The sequence below is a fragment of the Hippoglossus hippoglossus genome, chromosome 22 (genome assembly GCF_009819705.1).
Source record: "Hippoglossus hippoglossus isolate fHipHip1 chromosome 22, fHipHip1.pri, whole genome shotgun sequence".
Classification (NCBI taxonomy): domain Eukaryota; kingdom Metazoa; phylum Chordata; class Actinopteri; order Pleuronectiformes; family Pleuronectidae; genus Hippoglossus; species Hippoglossus hippoglossus.
The window spans coordinates 55026-79489 of NC_047172.1; the positions used below are offsets into that span (position 1 = coordinate 55026).

The following is a 24464-nucleotide window of genomic DNA, read 5'->3' on the forward strand; positions in this document are numbered from 1 at the left end:
CAAGCACCACCACATCATCAACAACGACAACAACAACAGCCACAACAATGGAGGACTATGTTGTCTCTGTACGCGTGTTGCTACTGGTATCCAAAGACTTTGTTGTTGATTACAGCAAAAGATCAGGTGAAAAGAACTTTCTGTCTGAATCTGATGATGTGCGACATGTTTTACATTTCTGCTTCATTCGCGATGAGCAGAAGAAAAACTTCAGATGATGAACCATCTGCTCTGGTCTGATGTGTTTACATCATCAGTTAATAAATGTTGATGATGACACTGTATCAACAGATATGATCTTATGATGACCAGCTGCAGAAACTGAAATTTAAAAAACAGAAAAACAGTTGTGGTTATAAAGGACGCACAAACAAATGTTACTGTCTTGTCAAAAGATAAACTCTCAGTCCTGGTCCTGAAAAAAATACATTTCTGATTCGGTCTTTGAGAACTAGACCTGATCACGAAATGTAATAATGTGGAGATCCCAGGATTCATCAAGAGGACGACTACTTTCTGATCATGTCGGATTCTGAAGATTTAAATAATCAATGACTTATGCTGCTGTACGTTGTGTGTATTTCCAAAAGTAATTATTTCAACCACCAACAGCTCATCCCCCATCAACCAGGACCCGCTCGCCCAACTGCATTCAGCTAATAGGAATGTTTATCACTCCGTCCACCTGCACAATCTTCATTTGCCTATAGGCCAATAATAAATTGATGTAGGTTTACAGTTGAGACCACGAAGTCCCACTTCCACCTTTGACCCTAACCCGTTTTTACCAGCAGTGCTGGTTTCAGAGTCCGAGATTGAAATCTGTTTTCTTACTATGCATTTGTAACATTTGTTAAGTTAAAAACTGTCTAAATAAAACCCAAGACACTGGTACTAGTTCCAGACCAGTGTAACTAATCCTCAGAACTAGTCCCACACATCTGCAAACCCCATAAGCAGGTGTTCATCTTTTATTTTTAATCTTTTAAAGGGGACATAGCATGCAAATTCCACTTTGTTAGTGCTTCTACACGTTAATGTGGGTATCTGGCTCATGTCTACCAACCCAAACACTCTGGGGAAAAAACACTCGCGCGTTTTGTTATAGTTCCTCTAAGTCAGAAACGTCATGCTTGAGTGACTGGAATGAGCTTCCTGTGTATTTTGTTGTAACAATACACTGGAAGTCTCCCTACAACTCCAGGACAACAGAAGGGGAATACAAAGTCTGGGATGCATATTTGATAATTTATATCATATAAAATATGTAATTTATATCGTTTAAAATCATGGGGGGAGAGGGGGAGGGGGGAGCTGGCTCATTAGCATTTAAAGGAACAGGCACTCAAAACAGGTCACTCTGTGGAGGGCTGTTTTATACAGGGTAAAAAGCTGTTTGAAATGATCCTTGTGGTATTTTGACCAAAGTATGTTACAGACATTTCATTAAGACCCCAAGGAACCATATCAACTTGTGGTAAAATGGGCATGCTATGTCCCCTTTAAATAAAGCTTCAGCATCAACCTGCTCATCAGTCTGTATTTTATATGTATTATAATACTAATAATAATTAATTATCATTAGTTATTATTCTAACTACTCATTTATATATAAATTAATTACTATTTATATTCTATACTGGAGTCAGAAAGTCTTAGTTAAACAGCTCGTGTTACAGACTCCCGTACCAGGTGTGCGTGTCTGTGTGTGTCTGTGTGTGTCTGCTCACCATCATCACAGACAGGTGCAGAGTCACATGTGAACTTTCTTCTATAAACTGTTAATTGTAATAGTAAACCTTCTAAATGTTGCTGCTTTTCAATAGCCTGACCTGTGATTGGCTCGTAGTGCCTGCAGCTCCGCCTCCAGCCTTCGCCTGTCGTCCACAGCACCGCCTCTCTCTGTCTGACGCCTCAGCAGCTCATCCTGGTGAAAAGTCACATTTTAACCCATCACAGGTTAAGATCAGCAGACGACAAATGACATGACAAGACGCTTTAAACACAACAAATTCAAATTCATGATGTCAGCAAGGTGCTTCAGAGAGAGAAGCTGAGTGGCTGAGATCCCTGTCAATCATAAACAGAGATTCATAGCAAAGCTTCAAAAACATCCAGCAAGTTTCCTACGTAAAATAATCATAGTCAACAGGTAGTTAAGCAACAGGTAGTTAGTCAGATCTGCATTTGCTGAACTTTGTCTTCGGTTCCGCCAAGTTGGCCGTTTGGCTGACGAGCAGGAACCATATTAAAAACAGTGGCAGTGTGGCCTGTGCCGGGGATGGTGATGGTGCCGGTGCCGGTGATGGTGCCGGTGATGGTGATGGTGCCGGTGATGGTGATGGTGCCGGTGATGGTGATGGTGCCGGTGATGGTGATGGTGATGGTGCCGGTGATGGTGATGGTGCCGGGGATGGTGATGGTGCCGGTGATGGTGCCGGTGATGGTGATGGTGCCGGTGCCGGTGATGGTGCCGGTGATGGTGATGGTGCCGGTGATGGTGCCGGTGATGGTGATGGTGCCGGTGCCGGTGCTGGTGATGGTGCTGGTGCCGGTGATGGTGCCGGTGATGGTGATGGTGCTGGTGCCGGTGCCGGTGATGGTGCTGGTGATGGTGGGACTGCTGAAAGAAGCCTGAGAGTTGAGTGTGCTGACTGACACGATGGACAAGATACAGATCTTCAGTGACATATGGGCTGTTGGGGGCGTGTTATCTTCTCTGGGTGAAGATGGACAACTCATTATTAATTTCTAATGAGAGACTTTGTTTATTTTTTTGTTTTGTTTGAGGGATGATGCGGCAACAGCTTTTTTTTTTTCTGCTAATGGTTCAATAAAGGGATTTTGTAAACCAAAACCAAACCTCTCCTCCCCTACCGGAGGCTAGTACAGTTTCAGGGATTGAACCTGTGAACCAACAGTTACAGGACGGTTTATCTCACTGTGTCTTTGGTCAAACTGTGAGGAGGTTTGACTCCTGCAGGGATTACAGACCTGATTGTGACCCCCCTCTTCTATGTTAATTAAAGCCCTCAAGGTCTCTGAGTATAAAGTGAGACATCAAAAGAGGAGCCAAACCCGGAGAGTCAATATGTGTTTTCTCCAGCAGGGCTGGAGGAGATGCTTCAAAAGAGCCGCTCAACTTATTAATCAGAATAATTTCCAAATGAGATGATGAGCAAGCAGGAGCGACGGCGAGGCAACCTTTCACATGAGGAGTTAAGGTCAGCACAGGAGGAGGAGGGTGGCTAGGATGCAAAGGTGAGAGTGAGAGAAGGGTGAGGAGGACCTTTAATAATCACAGAGGAGGAACAAGACGATGGGGAGGATGGGAGGAGTCCTTTAGGATGGGGAGTTGAGAGTGGAAGAGGGGTGAGGAGGACGGGAGGAGTAAATTACCTTTACAGTCAGCTGACATATCTTTGACCTCAGTGTTTTCACTTCAGTCTTTGTTCAACATTTGTGAGGTCAAAGTTTAAGGTTCTGGTCCAGTTAAGAGTTCAGGTCCAGTTAAGAGTTCGGGTCCAGTTAAGAGTTCGGGTCCAGTTTAGAGTTCAGGTCCAGTTTATAGTTCTGGTCCAGTTTAGAGTTCAGGTCCAGTTTAGAGATCTGATCCAGTTTAGAGTTCAGGTCCAGTTAAGAGTTCTGGTCCAGTTTAGAGATCTGGTCCAGTTAAGAGTTCGGGTCCAGTTTAGAGTTCAGGTCCAGTTTATAGTTCTGGTCCAGTTTAGAGTTCAGGTCCAGTTTAGAGATCTGGTCCAGTTTAGAGTTCTGGTCCAGTTTAGAGATCTGATCCAGTTTAGAGTTCAGGTCCAGTTAAGAGTTCTGGTCCAGTTTAGAGATCTGGTCCAGTTTAGAGTTCTGGTCCAGTTTAGAGATCCGGTCCAGTTTAGAGTTCTGGTTCTGGGTGGAGCTCGTGGTTTGGGGGTTTGGAGGCTCGCCGGCTCTCTGGCTGTCTCTCTGTGAATTTATCGGCAGCTGCTGTTTCTGTGTGAAATTAAAATCTTTAATCCTCTAGAGTCTCCTGACTCATTAAAGGGCGACAGCTACATTCATCACAATTTTAATTTATTTCAGAGGAAACAGACACAGTCACAGCTGCAGGAGGAAAAACTGGTGATTCTATAAATCTATTGATTTTACTGAGGATCTGATGATACCAGCTGATCACCAACATAAACTTACAGATCAATGATTAAAATCAATCAATAACTGAAGAAATCCATGTTTGAATTTATCAATAATTTATGTACTGACGTCTAGATCTTTCTCTGGAATAAAGAAAGTTGACAATCTTCTCTAACGATGATCCACACCTTCCTCCATGTGACCGACCATGTGACCATTGATGGGTTTCAACTGACTTATCGTGATGCTGGCTAGAAATATTCAGTTCGACCTTTTCCATCGCTGCAGAACGTCATCGTGTCACGTGACCTACAAACATGTCGGGAGCGAGCTGCAGCTACAGATGTTCTCCTCCAGCTGCAGCAGCTGGAATCAACAACTCTGCTGTGATTGGCTGAAGGCTTCACTGACACATATGACAGGTCTTATGTTTTTATTCTAAGAAATTCCGATCTGGTTTATTTCTCTCCAAACAGTATGAGATGTATTTGAGCTCCACTTTAGTTCAGGATTTTGACATAATTCAAATAAATAAATGCTCTTGTGTTTTTATCCTTTTGATTTATTGGAAGATAAATTAGAACAAACATACAGGACCTCATTAACTAAACAAACTACAAAAGGAACAGATTAAGTTGGGATCTCAACACCCAAGATAAAAGCTTGTGCAATATATAACTTTAGAAAAACTGCCCAAAGTCTTGAGAGACGAAGGCACTGAATTTGCTTCATCTACCACCAATGTTTTTTATGAAAGTACATGTATGTATATATACATTTATATTTCTAAATCATTTGGTTTGGATTAGATAAGATTTTTGTTTTAAAAAAAAGAGTGAAAACAAGAAATGAGAAGATTTCTTTTCATTTGTCGTCAGTTTTCTCAAATCTTTGGTTCTAAAACATTAAGAAATAAACATGTTCTCTCTCTAACAATGTTTCTCTGACAGATGTTACATGTGTGTGTTTTCCCTCATATATCGGAACACATCATCATGTATGTTTTCATTAACTTTGATTTAACTGACATGTTCAATAAATAAATCTGTATCTGCCTTTGTTCACATTCGTAACATCTCAAGAATCAGGCACGTCATAGGCTGCACGATATTAGGAAAACATGCGATATGCGATCACCTTGTTTAAAATTGGGATGACGATAGGACTTGAAATAAATACAGATAAACAGTCCCTGGTTGTGGACGCAGGGACCACGGACACCAGGGAGCCCTGCACATCTCCACTTGGTCCACTTACAGTGTTAATTTAGAGTCTTGTCATACATGTTTGGAGCGTGAACAGTTATATTTATAGTTTTAACAGTAATTTACTCTGTGTCTATCATTCACACTGAGCTCTGCACCAACAGCTTCAAACCAAACCGAGCTCCACATACATTTACTAAGTTTATAAAGTCTATTGTTCTAACCCAGACTGAGTTTACACATGTGTCCGATCATTGTTTGTGTGTGTGTGTTTGTGTTTGAAAGAGCGGGCAAGAGAGAGACACAGAAGTCAAATGCCTCCTGTTTGCAGATTATCTGCTGCTGTCTCCAACCAAAGGGGCTACAACAGCACCTTGACCTTCTGCACCAATTTTCACAGCTCGAGGGTCTCACTTATAACCGTGGCGTACGCACAAAACGGGGCCTGAAACGTGCGTACGCCACTTCCCATGCAAACGTTGGGATTAATAAAAACAAACTTGACGGGAAAATTGTGCGCATTTCCACGCAAACTCTGACCCATGCGTACGAATGTTTTGGAAACGGGAAAGTGGCGACGCAGACGTGAGGTGGTGAACTGAAGCAGATTATTGATCCACTTCATCAATAACATTAAAACCAACAGCTTTAGTTGTGCTCGCGCAACAAAACTGTTCCACACGAACCTTCAATACAAAAATATATAAAACAAATTACGTTCAGATTCCATGAAACAGCGGAGTTGCAGAGCTGAGTCATTATAGTTTTTAACAATATCTTCTAACACTGTGTATCATCCAGGACGAGTGTGTAAAAGGTCTGTAGTGAACGTGGCTGTTCCATCAGGTGCACAGAGCGACCTGGAGATCACTATAAAGAAAAACTATTCACTTTCAAACTTCTATTTCCAAACAATATCCCAGAGAAGGTGAGGATCCACTGATGTGAGGGAATCGGTCCGGTTGCTCTAAATAAATAAATACTGCTGTGACACTGGTGCGTGATGCTGCGTGATGCTGCGTGATGGTGCGTGATGCTGCGTGATGCTGCGTGATGGATGCAGGTGATGGATGCAGGTGAATGGAAGGAGGAGGAGGAAACGAGGGTTCAGCGATGACTGATCAGCTGATCTAGATTCTATAGATCTGTGATCTCTGAGCTGAACTGAGTCCAGTATTAGATCGACTGGAACCGAACCATCCCAGGACAAACACGAGCTTATAATAACAATTCTGTTAAATTCTATAGATTGAGGACATCACATCTGTCTCTGAATTTAATAATCCTGCAGTTTTGGATGATTAAAACACGAACAAGTTCCCTCACATTCTGACAGTGTGTTTCTTTGCCTCCACCTTTGAATTGGATCTTTTCTTATTTCAGGCTCGGTTCTTTCTATCGTCTTCACTCTCACTCGCTGTGTTAACAGCAGCAGCAGAGTATCAGTGTATTTTATTTATTAGTGACATCACTGCTGTCCCATAAAATGTCTTTTCACCTCCACCTCACTAACAAACACCTCATGTCAGTGTCAGAAAGTTTTGCTTCCTCTTCTCATCGCTTGATGCAGTGACTCTGTCAGGACTCACGGTGGAAACCCATTGGTCAGCAGCATAATTTAATATTCATGACGTGCTTTGCATTGACCATTTATGGTTGAAAGTGGGCGTGTAGAGGGCGGAGTAAGAGGCCGCTCCATCTCATTGGCCAAATATATTGACACGCAGAGCGTGAATGCGTGGCACATGGAACACCATTTATCGTAGTTCAAGCTGTCTTTTGGAATACGTATATTGCGCATGTTGATATCGCGGTGACTGTACATTTTTTATATATCGTGGAGCCCTAGCATAGGGTTAGGGTTCTCCTCCATCAGTGTCAGTGCTTCCATCACACAGTATTTATACATTTACAGTAATCAGATTACTAGTTTCATATTAGATATTATTAAAAACTAGTACTCCTCGGTTCTGTAACTGCTATTTTAAGTGGGTGGGTGAAGTGTTTGAGTTCACAAAACACTTTTGGATGTTCAGGGGTAAAGAGTGCAGCCAAAGTGACCTCTTCTTCAGACAGAAAAAAACACAACATGTCTCCATACTGCTCGTGTGGTGTCAACTCCAAACATGGTCATTTACATCATGTATTTTTAGCCTAAATGTCCTTTGTGATCCTCCTCTGAGCTGCGTTCATGTTCGCACGCACACAAGCTCTCGCCCAAGGGCACACGCGGGTTGCGCGTTAGCATCGCTAGGTCCGGTAGAGGACATTTAGGCTAAATCCATGGTGTAAATGACTCAATTTACACCATGGATTAGGGTTTATCCTGTTCAAAGTTTTGGGGTAGTTTTCCTCTTGTGAAGATCACAGGATGTCGCACCTTGTTAAGATCTATGAGACCAACTGTGAATATGAGACTATACAGATCAAATTTGATTGATGATTAAAGACTTGAGATCGGTCTTTGATCTCGATTCACTGTCCGACTTGTCTGTGTTTGTGAACTCCACCCCTTCAGCCGCCAGCAGATCATGTTGGAGTCTGACGTCAGACCGAGTCCCTGTAACCATCTAACATTTCTAACCAGCATGCATCACATTAAGTCAAATGCACCTTCTGTTTGAATAACAGGTTGCCATGACAACATAGAAGATATCCCATCATCACCATTCAACAAAGAGACAGAGAGAGTGTGTGTGTTTTTACCTTGGTCGTCGTCCTCTCTCTCTCCCGAATAAGATCCTGTTCCAGACGTTTGAACTGCAGAAAGAGGCACGATCAGGGTTATTGATCTGATTATCAATGATCGGATTATACCAAATTAAAATAAAATACCAAATGATCTTAAAATTGCAGAAGTATTTCTTTATATAAAAGTGTTGACCAAAGTTCATTTAACAACTACCGCCGTATTTCTGCGTTTCAAAGATTCTGGAGAAATTGCATCATCCTCTTTGCACCTAGTACTTTTTGCCGATAAAACCAATTTACTTAACTCATATAATCATTTTTCTGTACTTATGGCCAAAGCAAACTCTGATTTAGTAAATTTGTCCAAATGGTTTAGATTAAACAAATTACCCCTCAATGTCAAAAAATCTAATTTCATTAAAAAAACTAAAGATATTGTAAATTTAACTCTCGTCTCTCCATCGGAAATGACCTAATTAACCAGGTCTCATCCAAAAGTTTCCTTGGAGTTTTGATTAATGAAACTCTAAGCTGGAGGCGGCATATTCAGTTTGTCTGCAACAAAATCTCTAAATCGATTGTCATCATTGGCAAACTTCAAAGTCTGGTCCATCAGAAATGTTTATCAACTGTTTATTATAGTCTAATTTATCCTTATCTGACATATTACAATATCATTTGGGGAGCCACCAACTCACCTTGAAAAGCTTCATATTCAGCTAAAAATGTTTTGCAGAATAGCCAAATCTAGCAGGAGGGCTGAGCTCCCCCCTCTATTTAATCAGCTTAGAATGCTTATAAGTTTTTACATAAATATTAGGGCTGCACGATATTAGGAAAACATGCGATATGCGATAACCTTGTTTAATATTGGGATGACGACAGGACTTGCAATAAATACAGATAAACAGTCCCTGGTTGTGGACACAGGGACCACGGACACCAGGGAGCCCTGCACATCTCCACTTGGTCCACTTACAGTGTTAATTTAGAGTCTTGTCATACATGTTTGGAGCGTGAACAGTTATATTTATAGTTTTAACAGTAATTTACTCTGTGTCTATCATTCACACTGAGCTCTGCACCAACAGCTTCAAACCAAACCGAGCTCCACATACATTTACTAAGTTTATAAAGTCTATTGTTCTAACCCAGACTGAGTTTACACATGTGTCCGATCATTGTTTGTGTGTGTGGGAGAGAGAGGAGTTCTCTGTTTTTCTCTCTATTCTCTTCTTATTCTCTTCTTCCGACAATGATTTTTTTGACAGAGAAAACCTGTCAATGATATGAATATCTTCCATTTATCATCTAAGGCAGCAGGGCTCCATCTGATATATTGACAAGCACAGCGTAAATTCACGGCGCATGAAACACCATTTACCGTCTTTTGCGATATTTCTATAGCGCACGTTGATATCGCGATGACCATAGATTTTCGATATATCGTGCAGCCCTAATAAATATATATAAACCTGTATGGCAAGTGCTATAAAAATATAACACTTCCCATACATTTAAAGTTTTTTTTCAGTCTAACTGTGACGTACATGTATAATACGAGAAATGTCAAATGGATAAATACTATGCATTGAGCCATCAATTTCCTATCAGATATAAAGGGGCTCAGTTAAGGAACCATATTGCTAATCAGCCAGTATTTCAAATATAAGCTGAACCAAACAATCTGAAATGATCCGTCTGGTGCATCTGAATGTATGTGTTTAAGTGTACACATGATCTGATTATCAATGATCTGATTTGTGAGCATTGGAATCAAACCGACAACCTGTTGTTGTTTCCTAAATTATTAAATGTGCAGCTTCATAGAAGACAGTCAGAGAGAGAGAATGGCTGGGAAACCCCTCCCCCTGTTTTCTAATATTTCCCAGAAGCCTTGGCGGCAGCGGGACATAATCCCTCAGAGATGAGGAGAGGGGAGGAGGAGGGGGGAAGGATCTTCCAGCGTGGAGTGCTCTCTCTCTTCTTCTCTTCTGAGGATTACGGCGACGTTTGAGACATATTTCAGCGCGGCTGCGGAGCGAGGGCGGGATTAAAGTGTTAGCGTGGAGGGGCGGGTGCTAAAAGATGGAGGAGCAGCAAAATTGGTGGAGGTTAGTGACCGACAGTTGAGTGATCACTAACAGATAAGAGTTCAACCCTGAGTGTAAAGTGTTGATGCAATAACTCCTACAAGTACTGCATCACTCCTACCAGTAGTGTATCACTCCTACAAGTACTGCATCACTCCTACCAGTAGTGTATCACTCCTACAAGTACTGCATCACTCCTACCAGTAGTGTATCACTCCTACAAGTACTGCATCACTCCTACCAGTAGTGTATCACTTCTACAAGTACTGCATCACTCCTGCAAGTTCTGCATCATCCCTGCAAGTACTGCATTACTTCTACAAGTACTGCATCACTCCTACAAGTACTGCATCACTACTACTAAGGACTGCATTACTCCTAAAAGTATTGCATGACTTATACAAGTACTGCACCACTTATAAAAGTACTGCATCACTTCTAAAAGCACTGCATCACTCCTACAAGTACTGCATCACTTATAAAAGTACTGCATCACTCCTACAGTTACTGCATCACTCCTACAAGTACTGCATCACTCCTACCAGTAGTGTATCACTTCTACAAGTACTGCATCACTCCTGCAAGTTCTGCATCATCCCTGCAAGTACTGCATTACTTCTACAAGTACTGCATCACTGCATCACTACTACTAAGGACTGCATTACTCCTAAAAGTATTGCATGACTTATACAAGTACTGCACCACTTATACAAGTACTGCATCACTTCTAAAAGCACTGCATCACTCCTACAAGTACTGCATCACTTATAAAAGTACTGCATCACTCCTACAGTTACTGCATCACTCCTACAGTTACTGCATCACTCCTACAGTTACTGCATCACTTATAAAAGTACTGCATCATTCCTACAGTTACTGCATCACTCCTACGAGTACGGCATCACTCCTATGAGTACTGCATCATTCCTACAGTTACTGCATCACTCCTACAGTTACTGCATCACTCCTACGAGTACTGCATCACTCCTACAGTTGCTGCATCACTCCTACAGTTACTGCATCACTCCTACGAGTACTGCATCACTCCTACAGTTACTGCATCACTCCTACAGTTACTGCATCACTCCTACGAGTACAGCATCACTCCTACAGTTACTGCATCACTCCTACAGTTACTGCATCACTCCTACAGTTACTGCATCACTCCTACGAGTACTGCATCACTCCTACAATTACTGCATCACTCCTACAGTTACTGCATCACTCCTACAGTTGCTGCATCACTCCTACAGTTGCTGCATCACTCCTACAGTTACTGCATCACTCCTACAGTTACTGCATCACTCCTACGAGTACTGCATCACTCCTACAGTTACTGCATCACTCCTACGAGTACAGCATCACTCCTACGAGTACAGCATCACTCCTACGAGTACAGCATCACTCCTACAGTTGCTGCATCACTCCTACAGTTACTGCATCACTCCTACAAGTACTGCATCACTCCTACAGTTACTGCATCACTCCTACGAGTACTGCATCACTCCTACGAGTACAGCATCACTCCTACAGTTACTGCATCACTCCTACGAGTACTGCATCACTCCTACGAGTACTGCATCACTCCTACGAGTACAGCATCACTCCTACAGTTACTGCATCACTCCTACGAGTACAGCATCACTCCTACGAGTACTGCATCACTCCTACGAGTACAGCATCACTCCTACAGTTACTGCATCACTCCTACAGTTACTGCATCACTCCTACAGTTACTGCATCACTCCTACAGTTACTGCATCACTCCTACGAGTACTGCATCACTCCTACGAGTACTGCATCACTCCTACGAGTACAGCATCACTCCTACAGTTACTGCATCACTCCTACGAGTACAGCATCACTCCTACGAGTACTGCATCACTCCTACGAGTACTGCATCCCTTCTTCTTGCTGCACTTAAAGAATCACAACATCCCTTGTACTCTGCTTCCTAGACGACTGTTGCTCTGGTTACCGTGCTGCTGGAGATCTGTTGCCTTGGTGACAGCAGCCTGTCAGTCACAATGAGGGAACAGATGAAGGTTCCTGATTGGATCTTTATTTGTGACATAATCGGGAGGAGGTGGAGTGTATTGAGTCCACCACCAACCTCAAAGCATGCTGGGAGTCCCCCCCTCTTTCTGTCATCTCTCCATCACTCATATTTTTTCACCACCCCCCCCCCCCCCTTCCTGATGCTCCCAGAGTGGTATATGAATCCAGATGAATTGTGGGTAATAAATCCAGCTCTCGGCAGGTTTTTGTAATAAACTTGATAATAATCAGAGAAGAGATGGGAGGGAGAAAGTCTGGCTTCTCTTCTTCAGTCTTTTTAATCAGTTTCTGAATCTTCACTCATTGATTATTTATTGACACTTAATCCAGATTTTTATCAAATTCATTTTTTTCATAGACCTGAGAGAAAATGTCTGATCTATAAACTAAGTCTGATTGATAAACACGACAGAATAACTAAAGAAAACATCACAGAACGTATTAAACTAAACCTAAACATGATCAGGACAGTTCATCAATCAATATCTATGATCAGTTATCACCAATCTCGAATTTATCACAGCCAGAGAACATGACGCTTCAAGTCAGAGAACAGACCAGAGGTTTGTCTGAAGAGACATTCAAGAAAAGCTCATTCTGAGGGGGGGCACCTTGCGTCACAATCCGGGTTAAACAGACAACTTAAAGATGGAGTTCCCTGCAGACAGACAGCGCTCTGAGGCTGAGACACACAGCAATATAATGTTGTCATGACAACATGATACTAAATATGAAAGACACACACACACACACACACACACACACACACACACACACACACACACACACACACACACACACACACACACACACACACACACACACACACACACACACACACACACACGTATATACAATACATGTTCCTAAACTTGCAGTCAACTCACGACTAACAACCCTCTGCACATCTGTTTCCTGCCTGTTTTCACTTTATTTGTAAATGTTAAATATACACACTCCAAGCACATTTGAATGTATATAGTCTTAGTTTTGTATTGTCTGCATTTGACTCTTTTTAGTTGCTCTTTTTATCTTGTTTTTATTTTAATTTAACTATTGCACTGCTGAGCTGACCGGTTTCTTCTTGTCCAACACCTTTCATTGTACTTTTGACTCTGTGTTAACTGCCTATGGCAAATAAAATGTAAAACTATATATATACTTATATAATACTATCAGATCAGACTGAGCTAAGAGGAGACCATTACATGAGCGATTCCAGAATCCATCACTCTGATCCTGTTTCTATCTTCAGTAATGGAATAGCTCAGATGGTTCACACATTTATTTATAAGATTTTATGTTTTCTTCACGACTCGTTTTTGTCGTGCAGACGTGTCCCCCCCTTTGAGCGTGCAATTATACATCTGTGTTACTGAACTACCATGGCAACTGTAGTGTCCATTAGTGTGTCTACTGACATCACAACTAGTTTGTGGTTCGGACATTTGAAAACACGTTTCTTCTGCACAGGAGTTACATACAAAATATTAAAATATGAATATTATCATAATATATATCAGAATAACAGAATATATATATATATATATATATATATATCAGAGCTCTAGACAGAGACAGGTGAACAGTCAGACAGGTAAGTCACCTTGGCAACAGAGCCGTCTCTCTCCTCCATCACAGCCTTCATCTCCTGTGCAGTGATGTCACTTCGACGTTGCTGAGCCAAGCGCAGACGCTGAACCAGCACTGAACCGAACTCTTCGACTTCCTGGGCGGAGTCGGCATCACAGACACACTGAAGCAGCTCGTCCACATCCTGTCCAGAGGGTTCGCGTTAGACGACACATCACACTTCAAACATAGAACCTGAAGGCAACAGCGTGTTTTTACCATGTTAGTGTCGTCCAGGTTGATTTTCTCCAACCTGAAAACACACAACGAGTTTTAATATTTGTGCTGTTGTGTTAATGTGTTTCCTATGAAAACTACCGACATCCTGACTGAAAACCACCGACATCCTGACTGAAAACTACCGACATCCTGACTGAAAACCACCGACATCCTGACTGAAAACCACCGACATCCTGACTGAAAACCACCGACATCCTGACTGAAAACTACTGACAGTCTGGACGAAAACCACCGACATCCTGACTGAAAACCACCGACACCCTGACTGAAAACCACCGACATCCTGACTGAAAACTACCGACATCCTGACTGAAAACCACCGACACCCTGACTGAAAACCACCGACATCCTGACTGAAAACTACCGACATCCTGACTGAAAACCACCGACATCCTGACTGAAAACCACCGACATCCTGACTGAAAACTACCGACACCCTGACTGAAAACTACCGACATCCTGACTGAAAACCACCGACATCCTGACTGAAAACCACCGACATCCTGACTGAAAACCACCGACATCCTGACTGAAAACTACTGACACCCTGACTGAAAACTACCGACATCCTGACTGAAAACCACCAACATCCTGACTGAAAACTACCGACACCCTGACTGAAAACTACCGACATCCTGACTGAAAACCACCGACATCCTGACTGAAAACCACCGACATCCTGACTGAAAACTACCGACATCCTGACTGAAAACCACCGACATCCTGACTGAAAACCACCGACACCCTGACTGAAAACTACCGACATCCTGACTGAAAACTACCGACATCCTGACTGAAAACCACCGACATCCTGACTGAAAACCACCGACATCCTGACTGAAAACCACCGACATCCTGACTGAAAACTACCGACATCCTGACTGAAAACCACCGACATCCTGACTGAAAACCACCGACATCCTGACTGAAAACTACCGACATCCTGACTGAAAACTACCGACATCCTGACTGAAAACCACCGACATCCTGACTGAAAACCACCGACATCCTGACTGAAAACCACCGACATCCTGACTGAAAACCACCGACATCCTGACTGAAAACCACCGACACCCTGACTGAAAACCACCGACACCCTGACTGAAAACCACCGACATCCTGACTGAAAACCACCGACATCCTGACTGAAAACCACCGACATCCTGACTGAAAACCACCGACATCCTGACTGAAAACTACCGACATCCTGACTGAAAACTACCGACATCCTGACTGAAAACCACCGACATCCTGACTGAAAACCACCGACATCCTGACTGAAAACCACCGACATCCTGACTGAAAACCACCGACATCCTGACTGAAAACCACCGACATCCTGACTGAAAACCACCGACATCCTGACTGAAAACCACCGACATCCTGACTGAAAACCACCGACATCCTGACTGAAAACCACCGACATCCTGACTGAAAACTACCGACATCCTGACTGAAAACCACCGACATCCTGACTGAAAACCACCGACATCCTGACTGAAAACCACCGACAGCCTGGACGAAAACAACCGACATCCTGACTGAAAACCACCGACATCCTGACTGAAAACAACCGACAGCCTGACCTAAAACAACCGACATCCTGACTGAAAACCACCGACATCCTGACTGAAAACTACCGACATCCTGACTGAAAACCACCGACATCCTGACTGAAAACCACCGACATCCTGACTGAAAACCACCGACAGCCTGGACGAAAACAACCGACATCCTGACTGAAAACCACCGACATCCTGACTGAAAACTACCGACATCCTGACTGAAAACTACCGACATCCTGACTGAAAACTACCGACATCCTGACTGAAAACCACCGACATCCTGACTGAAAACAACCGACATCCTGACTGAAAACTACAGACATCCTGACTGAAAACCACCGACATCCTGACTGAAAACTACCGACATCCTGACTGAAAACTACCGACATCCTGACTGAAAACCACCGACATCCTGACTGAAAACTACCGACATCCTGACTGAAAACTACCGACATCCTGACTGAAAACTACCGACATCCTGACTGAAAACCACCGACATCCTGACTGAAAACAACCGACATCCTGACTGAAAACCACCGACACCCTGACTGAAAACTACCGACATCCTGACTGAAAACCACCGACATCCTGACTGAAAACTACCGACATCCTGACTGAAAACTACCGACAGCCTGGACGAAAACAACCGACATCCTGACTGAAAACCACCGACATCCTGACTGAAAACTACTGACAGTCTGGACGAAAACTACCGACAGCCTGACTGAAAACTACAGACATCCTGACTGAAAACAACCGACACCCTGACTGAAAACTACAGACAGCCTGGGCGAAAACAACCGACATCCTGACTGAAAACAACCGACAGCCTGGATGAAAACTACCGACATCCTGACTGAAAACTACCGACATCCTGACTGAAAACAACCGACATCCTGACTGAAAACAACCGACATCCTGACTGAAAACTGACTGAAAACTACCGACATCCTGGATTAAAACTACCGACACCCTGACTGAAAACTACCGACATCCTGACTGAAAACCACCGACAGCCTGGACGAAAACCACCGACATCCTGACTGAAAACCACCGACATCCTGGAGGAAAACTACCGACATCCTGACTGAAAACCACCAACATCCTGACTGAAAACTACCGACATCCTGACTGAAAACCACCGACATCCTGACTGAAAACCACCGACATCCTGACTGAAAACCACCGACATCCTGACTGAAAACCACCGACATCCTGACTGAAAACCACCGACATCCTGACTGAAAACCACCGACATCCTGACTGAAAACCACCGACATCCTGACTGAAAACTACCGACATCCTGGAGGAAAACTACCGACATCCTGACTGAAAACCACCGACATCCTGACTGAAAACCACCGACATCCTGACTGAAAACCACCGACATCCTGACTGAAAACTACCGACATCCTGGAGGAAAACTACCGACATCCTGACTGAAAACCACCAACATCCTGACTGAAAACCACCGACATCCTGACTGAAAACCACCGACATCCTGACTGAAAACCACCGACATCCTGACTGAAAACCACCGACATCCTGACTGAAAACCACCGACATCCTGACTGAAAACCACCGACATCCTGACTGAAAACTACCGACATCCTGACTGAAAACCACCGACATCCTGACTGAAAACCACCGACATCCTGACTGAAAACTACCGACATCCTGACTGAAAACCACCGACATCCTGACTGAAAACCACCGACATCCTGACTGAAAACTACCGACATCCTGACTGAAAACTACCGACATCCTGACTGAAAACCACCGACATCCTGACTGAAAACCACCGACATCCTGACTGAAAACTACCGACATCCTGACTGAAAACCACCGACATCCTGACTGAAAACCACCGACACCCTGACTGAAAACTACCGACATCCTGACTGAAAACCACCGACATCCTGACTGAAAACCACCGACATCCTGACTGAAAACCACCGACACCCTGACTGAAAACTACCGACATCCTGACTGAAAACCACCGACATCCTGACTGAAAACCACCGACATCCTGACTGAAAACCACCGACATCCTGACTGAAAACCACCGACACCCTGACTGAAAACAACCGACATCCTGACTGAAAACAACCGACATCCTGACTGAAAACTGACTGAAAACTACCGACATCCTGGATTAAAACTACCGACACCCTGACTGAAAACTACCGACATCCTGACTGAAAACCACCGACAGCCTGGACGAAAACCACCGACATCCTGACTGAAAACCACCGACATCCTGGAGGAAAACTACCGACATCCTGACTGAAAACCACCAACATCCTGACTGAAAACTACCGACATCCTGACTGAAAACCACCGACATCCTGACTGAAAACCACCGACATCCTGACTGAAAACCACCGACATCCTGACTGAAAACCACCGACATCCTGACTGAAAACCACCGACACCCTGACTGAAAACTACCGACATCCTGACTGAAAACCACCGACATCCTGACTGAAAACCACCGACATCCTGACTGAAAACCACCGACATCCTGACTGAAAACCACCGACACCCTGACTGAAAACCACCGACATCCTGACTGAAAACCACCGACATCCTGACTGAAAACCACCGACATCCTGACTGAAAACCACCGACATCCTGACTGAAAACTACCGACATCCTGACTGAAAACCACCGACATCCTGACTGAAAACCACCGACATCCTGACTGAAAACTACCGACATCCTGACTGAAAACCACCGACATCCTGACTGAAAACTACCGACATCCTGACTGAAAACCACCGACATCCTGACTGAAAACCACCGACATCCTGACTGAAAACCACCGACATCCTGACTGAAAACTACCGACATCCTGACTGAAAACCACCGACATCCTGACTGAAAACCACCGACATCCTGACTGAAAACCACCGACAGCCTGGACGAAAACAACCGACATCCTGACTGAAAACCACCGACATCCTGACTGAAAACAACCGACAGCCTGACCTAAAACAACCGACATCCTGACTGAAAACAACCGACATCCTGACTGAAAACAACCGACATCCTGACTGAAAACCACCGACATCCTGACTGAAAACCACCGACATCCTGACTGAAAACCACCGACATCCTGACTGAAAACCACCGACAGCCTGGACGAAAACAACCGACATCCTGACTGAAAACCACCGACAGCCTGGACGAAAACAACCGACAGCCTGACCTAAAACAACCGACATCCTGACTGAAAACAACCGACATCCTGACTGAAAACCACCGACATCCTGACTGAAAACTACCGACATCCTGACTGAAAACCACCGACATCCTGACTGAAAACTACCGACATCCTGACTGAAAACCACCGACAGCCTGGACGAAAACAACCGACATCCTGACTGAAAACCACCGACATCCTGACTGAAAACTACCGACATCCTGACTGAAAACCACCGACATCCTGACTGAAAACCACCGACATCCTGACTGAAAACTACCGACACCCTGACTGAAAACCACCGACATCCTGACTGAAAACAACCGACATCCTGACTGAAAACTACCGACATCCTGACTGAAAACTACCGACATCCTGACTGAAAACCACCGACATCCTGACTGAAAACAACCGACATCCTGACTGAAAACCACCGACACCCTGACTGAAAACCACCGACATCCTGACTGAAAACTACCGACATCCTGACTGAAAACCACCGACATCCTGACTGAAAACTACCGACATCCTGACTGAAAACTACCGACATCCTGACTGAAAACCACCGACATCCTGACTGAAAACTACCGACATCCTGACTGAAAACTACCGACATCCTGACTGAAAACAACCGACATCCTGACTGAAAACCACCGACACCCTGACTGAAAACCACCGACATCCTGACTGAAAACTACCGACATCCTGACTGAAAACCACCGACATCCTGACTGAAAACTACCGACATCCTGACTGAAAACTACCGACAGCCTGGACGAAAACAACCGACATCCTGACTGAAAACCACCGACATCCTGACTGAAAACTACTGACAGTCTGGACGAAAACTACCGACAGCCTGACTGAAAACTACAGACATCCTGACTGAAAACAACCGACACCCTGACTGAAAACTACAGACAGCCTGGGCGAAAACAACCGACATCCTGACTGAAAACAACCGACAGCCTGGATGAAAACTACCGACATCCTGACTGAAAACTACCGACATCCTGACTGAAAACAACCGACATCCTGACTGAAAACAACCGACATCCTGACTGAAAACAACCGACATCCTGACTGAAAACTGACTGAAAACTACCGACATCCTGGATTAAAACTACCGACACCCTGACTGAAAACTACCGACATCCTGACTGAAAACCACCGACAGCCTGACTGAAAACCACCGACATCCTGGAGGAAAACTACCGACATCCTGACTGAAAACCACCAACATCCTGACTGAAAACTACCGACATCCTGACTGAAAACCACCGACATCCTGACTGAAAACCACCGACATCCTGACTGAAAACTACCGACATCCTGGAGGAAAACTACCGACATCCTGACTGAAAACCACCAACATCCTGACTGAAAACCACCGACATCCTGACTGAAAACAACCGACATCCTGACTGAAAACCACCAACATCCTGACTGAAAACTACCGACATCCTGACTGAAAACCACCGACATCCTGACTGAAAACCACCGACATCCTGACTGAAAACAACCGACATCCTGACTGAAAACCACCAACATCCTGACTGAAAACTACCGACATCCTGACTGAAAACCACCGACATCCTGACTGAAAACCACCGACATCCTGACTGAAAACTACCGACATCCTGGAGGAAAACTACCGACATCCTGACTGAAAACCACCAACATCCTGACTGAAAACCACCGACATCCTGACTGAAAACAACCGACATCCTGACTGAAAACCACCAACATCCTGACTGAAAACTACCGACATCCTGACTGAAAACCACCGACATCCTGACTGAAAACCACCGACATCCTGACTGAAAACCACCGACATCCTGACTGAAAACCACCGACATCCTGACTGAAAACAACCGACATCCTGACTGAAAACTGACTGAAAACTACCGACATCCTGGATTAAAACTACCGACATCCGGACTGAAAACTACCGACATCCTGACTGAAAACCACCGACAGCCTGGACGAAAACAACCGACATCCTGACTGAAAACTACCGACATCCTGGAGGAAAACTACCGACATCCTGGACGAAAACAACCGACATCCTGACTGAAAACCACCGACATCCTGACTGAAAACCACCGACATCCTGACTGAAAACCACTGACATCCTGACTGAAAACTACCGACAGCCTGGATGAAAACTACCGACATCCTGACTGAAAACAACCGACAGCCTGGATGAAAACTACCGACATCCTGACTGAAAACTGACTGAAAACTGACTGAAAACAACCGACAGCCTGGACGAAAACCACCGACATCCTGACTGAAAACTACCGACAGCCTGGATGAAAACTACCGACATCCTGACTGAAAACAACCGACAGCCTGGATGAAAACTACCGACATCCTGACTGAAAACAACCGACAGCTTGGATGAAAACAACCGACAGCCTGGATGAAAACTACCGACACCCTGACCGAAAACTACCGACATCCTGACTGAAAACAACCGACATCCTGACTGAAAACAACCGACATCCTGACTGGAAACTACCGACATCCTGACTGAAAACAACCGACAGCCTGGATGAAAACTACAGACATCCTGACTGAAAACAACCGACATCCTGACTGGAAACTACCGACATCATGACTGAAAACAACCGACATCCTGACTGAAAACTACCGACATCCTGACTGGAAACTACCGACATCCTGACTGAAAACAACCGACATCCTGGAGGAAAACTACCGACATTCTAGATTAAAATTAATTCTTTGGACTTAGATCTATACCTTTAAACTTAATTAAGACTCTTTTGATTTGAGGCTAGCCTTAAAATTGTATTTTCTTCATTGGTTTGTGGAATGCTGGGTGAAAAAAGGTGAATCGGGGCCTAGAGTATTTTAAACCGCCCCCCCCCCCCCCCCAGCGTTCCCACTGCTAACCTAATGAAACCTGGATCTCTGCAGCAGCTTGATGACCTGAGCAGCGTAGCTACAGCAGCTGTGCAGTAATTTTGTCCTATGCTCCCTGAAGACCACCTGAAACTTTATCATTTTAAAATCACTGTGAAGCTGTGAGGGCCGAGCGGACAGACTGCTCTCTGCTCTGGAGTTTATTTCTCACACAGTCATAACGGTGGACGTGGTATTGGTAACTAGCTGATCTCCTGCCTCTCCTCCTGGGAAGCTCTTTTCATTTAGCCTGCTGCTGTTTTGCTGTAATAAACTGTAATAAGGTGGCCGAGGCGAATCCACTCTGCAGGGAACAGCAGGTAATGAAAGACCGGCCGCCTCCAATAAAGCTCCTCTAACACCCTGCTTACAGCCCATCCAGCTCGGCTCAGCTCGGCTCGGCTCGGCTCGCTCCACAGCCGTCATTAACTCTCCCACTCACACCTCACTCAACAGAAACACTGCTGCACACCATTACTGGAATCCAATCCGAGTAAGAATAAATCTTCATTTATTGTTTCTCAAAAGTTTCCTATCAGACTGAATATTTCACATTTCTAGACAAACTTCTGCCTTCATCATAACTTGACTTTTGAACTGATTTAAAACAGAATTACCCAAAAAAACCAGTGAGAAACGATTCTCCACATCGAGACAGGAACGGTACAATGAGGGTTTATAGATTATTAGGGTTAATGACAAGAAACTTGCCTTTTTGGATTATTCACATGTTTTTGGAAAAACCTGTTGTACTTTGTCAAGCATCTAAGAGTCATCTGCTTCATCATCATCACTATCATCTTCATCATCATCATCATCATCTCCATAACTATCATCTTCATCACTATCATCTTCATCATCTTCATCATTATCACCATTATCATCATCATCACCATCATACAAACACACACACACACACACACACACACTTCAACTAAAACACACACACTTCAACCTAAAAGGAACAAACACACAGGTATAATAGGCTGCTGCTTCTATTAGGAAAACACACGCACACACACATAGACAGACAGACAGACAGAAACACACACACACACACACACACAGTCTGACAGATGGAACATGCTCTTCCATATTCTGTCCCTCATAAAAAGCATTGTGGCTCAAATATCAATTACCCTCTCATCCTGGGGGGAGGAGAAGATGAGAGGAGGAGAGGAGGGGGGCAGGTATCATCTCTAATTAGATTTTCTGGTCTATTTGTCAGTGAGAGCTCATTTCACAGTCTTTACCAAAGAGGAGAGGAGGACGAGAGGAGGACGAGAGAGGAGAGAAAAAGGAGAGGTTTGGTTTTCAAAGTTATTGAGACATTACCAGAGAGAAAAAATACTCAAACACAAAACAAAACGAAAAATCTACGATAAACATAAAAAAAAAAAAAGTCTCATTAGAAATTACTAATGAGTTGTCCATCTTCACCCAGAGAAGATAACACACCCCCAACAGCCCATATGTCACTGAAGGTCTGTATCTTGTCCATCGTGTCAGTCAGCACACTCAACTCTCAGGCTTCTTTCAGCAGTCCCACCATCACCAGCACCATCACCAGCACAGGCACAGGCCACTGTTTTTAAGATGGTTCCTGCTTGTCAGCCAAACGGCCAACTTGGCAAATCGAAATTATTGGGCCAAAAACAAACAAAACAAAGGAAAACTCTTCACAAAATCCCTGAAACCACCTTTTTACAAGATCAAGGAATGCTCCCAGCCGAGGTCACTGAACTAATAGACTGTGTGTTAGAGTGTCTCAGTTTGAGAGCAGAAACTACCGGACTTCAAGGTTTGGGTATTACCCGGTATTACGTGCTGCTTTAAATATCTGCCATGCCTGTAGTACCAAGCTGTAAAATGGCATCAGCCCAGTGAGATCCCAAAACTCTGGCTGCACGAGGAACAGTCCAGATCGTCCGGCTCGATTAATCCCTGGCCTCCCTCAGCCACAGGCAGGTAGAAGACTGCTACCCGAACCCAGTGCTTTCCAGACCAGAAAAAGTCCATGATTGCTCTCCGAATTTTCTCCATCAGGCCTCTTGGTGGTGTCAGAGCAGTAAGTCTGTGCCACAGAGTCGAGGCGACCAAATTATTGGAAATCAAAACTCTTCCCCTATATAACAGCTGGGGTAGCAACCATTTCCATCTACCCAGCACACACTTTCTCCTTCACTCCCTCCCAGTTTTTTGTTTGAAAGTAATCAGTGCCTAAAAAAGCTCCTCAAACTGCTAACCACACCTTCCCCCACTCAAGACCTCCAGGCAGACTGGGTACTGCCTGATGCCTCACTTTTGCCCCTGTTCACCCGTGCAGGAGAAGCCTTTCCATCAAGAGAAAGTGTTCTTTGGAGAACCTGAATATCGTCCTGACAAACAGCAAAAACAATACAAACAATACCAAAGTTGATATTATAACATTTGGATTTATCAATGACATATATTATCCATGATTGTCCTGTCAGGCACACAATAGGTTTGGGCGGAGTGAACAATTATTTCTAAGATGTTCTTCAACCTGTTGGAAAAAACGCTTTGGAGAGTATTTTGTAGTCTGTACAAAGAAGGGCAACCGGCCTCCAGTTCTTGAGCAAGGCCAGTTCTCTTTTCTTGGGCAGCAAGGAAAGCACTGCTCTCTGAAGAGAGGCAGAAAGGGATCCTGTTCCAAAACCCTCCAGCAAGACTTGATGCAGATCAGGCCCAAGGATAG

At 44.1% G+C, this 24464-nt stretch overlaps 1 protein-coding gene across 3 annotated transcripts in view; it reads right to left on the reverse strand.

Annotated features, from left to right (window-relative positions):
• Positions 1–24464, reverse strand: part of mipol1 (mirror-image polydactyly 1) — a 48792-nt gene that overhangs the window by 5416 nt on the left and 18912 nt on the right. For 2 of the 3 annotated variants that reach the window (XM_034576228.1, XM_034576230.1), the window contains 4 exons: positions 14027–14060; positions 13782–13952; positions 8040–8093; positions 1833–1927 (listed from right to left, as the gene is read on the reverse strand). In XM_034576228.1, the coding sequence (XP_034432119.1) occupies positions 1833–1927; positions 8040–8093; positions 13782–13952; positions 14027–14060 (354 nt within the window). The remainder of the gene's footprint in view (positions 1–1832; positions 1928–8039; positions 8094–13781; positions 13953–14026; positions 14061–24464) is intronic. The other variant, XM_034576229.1, reaches the window with a different exon arrangement.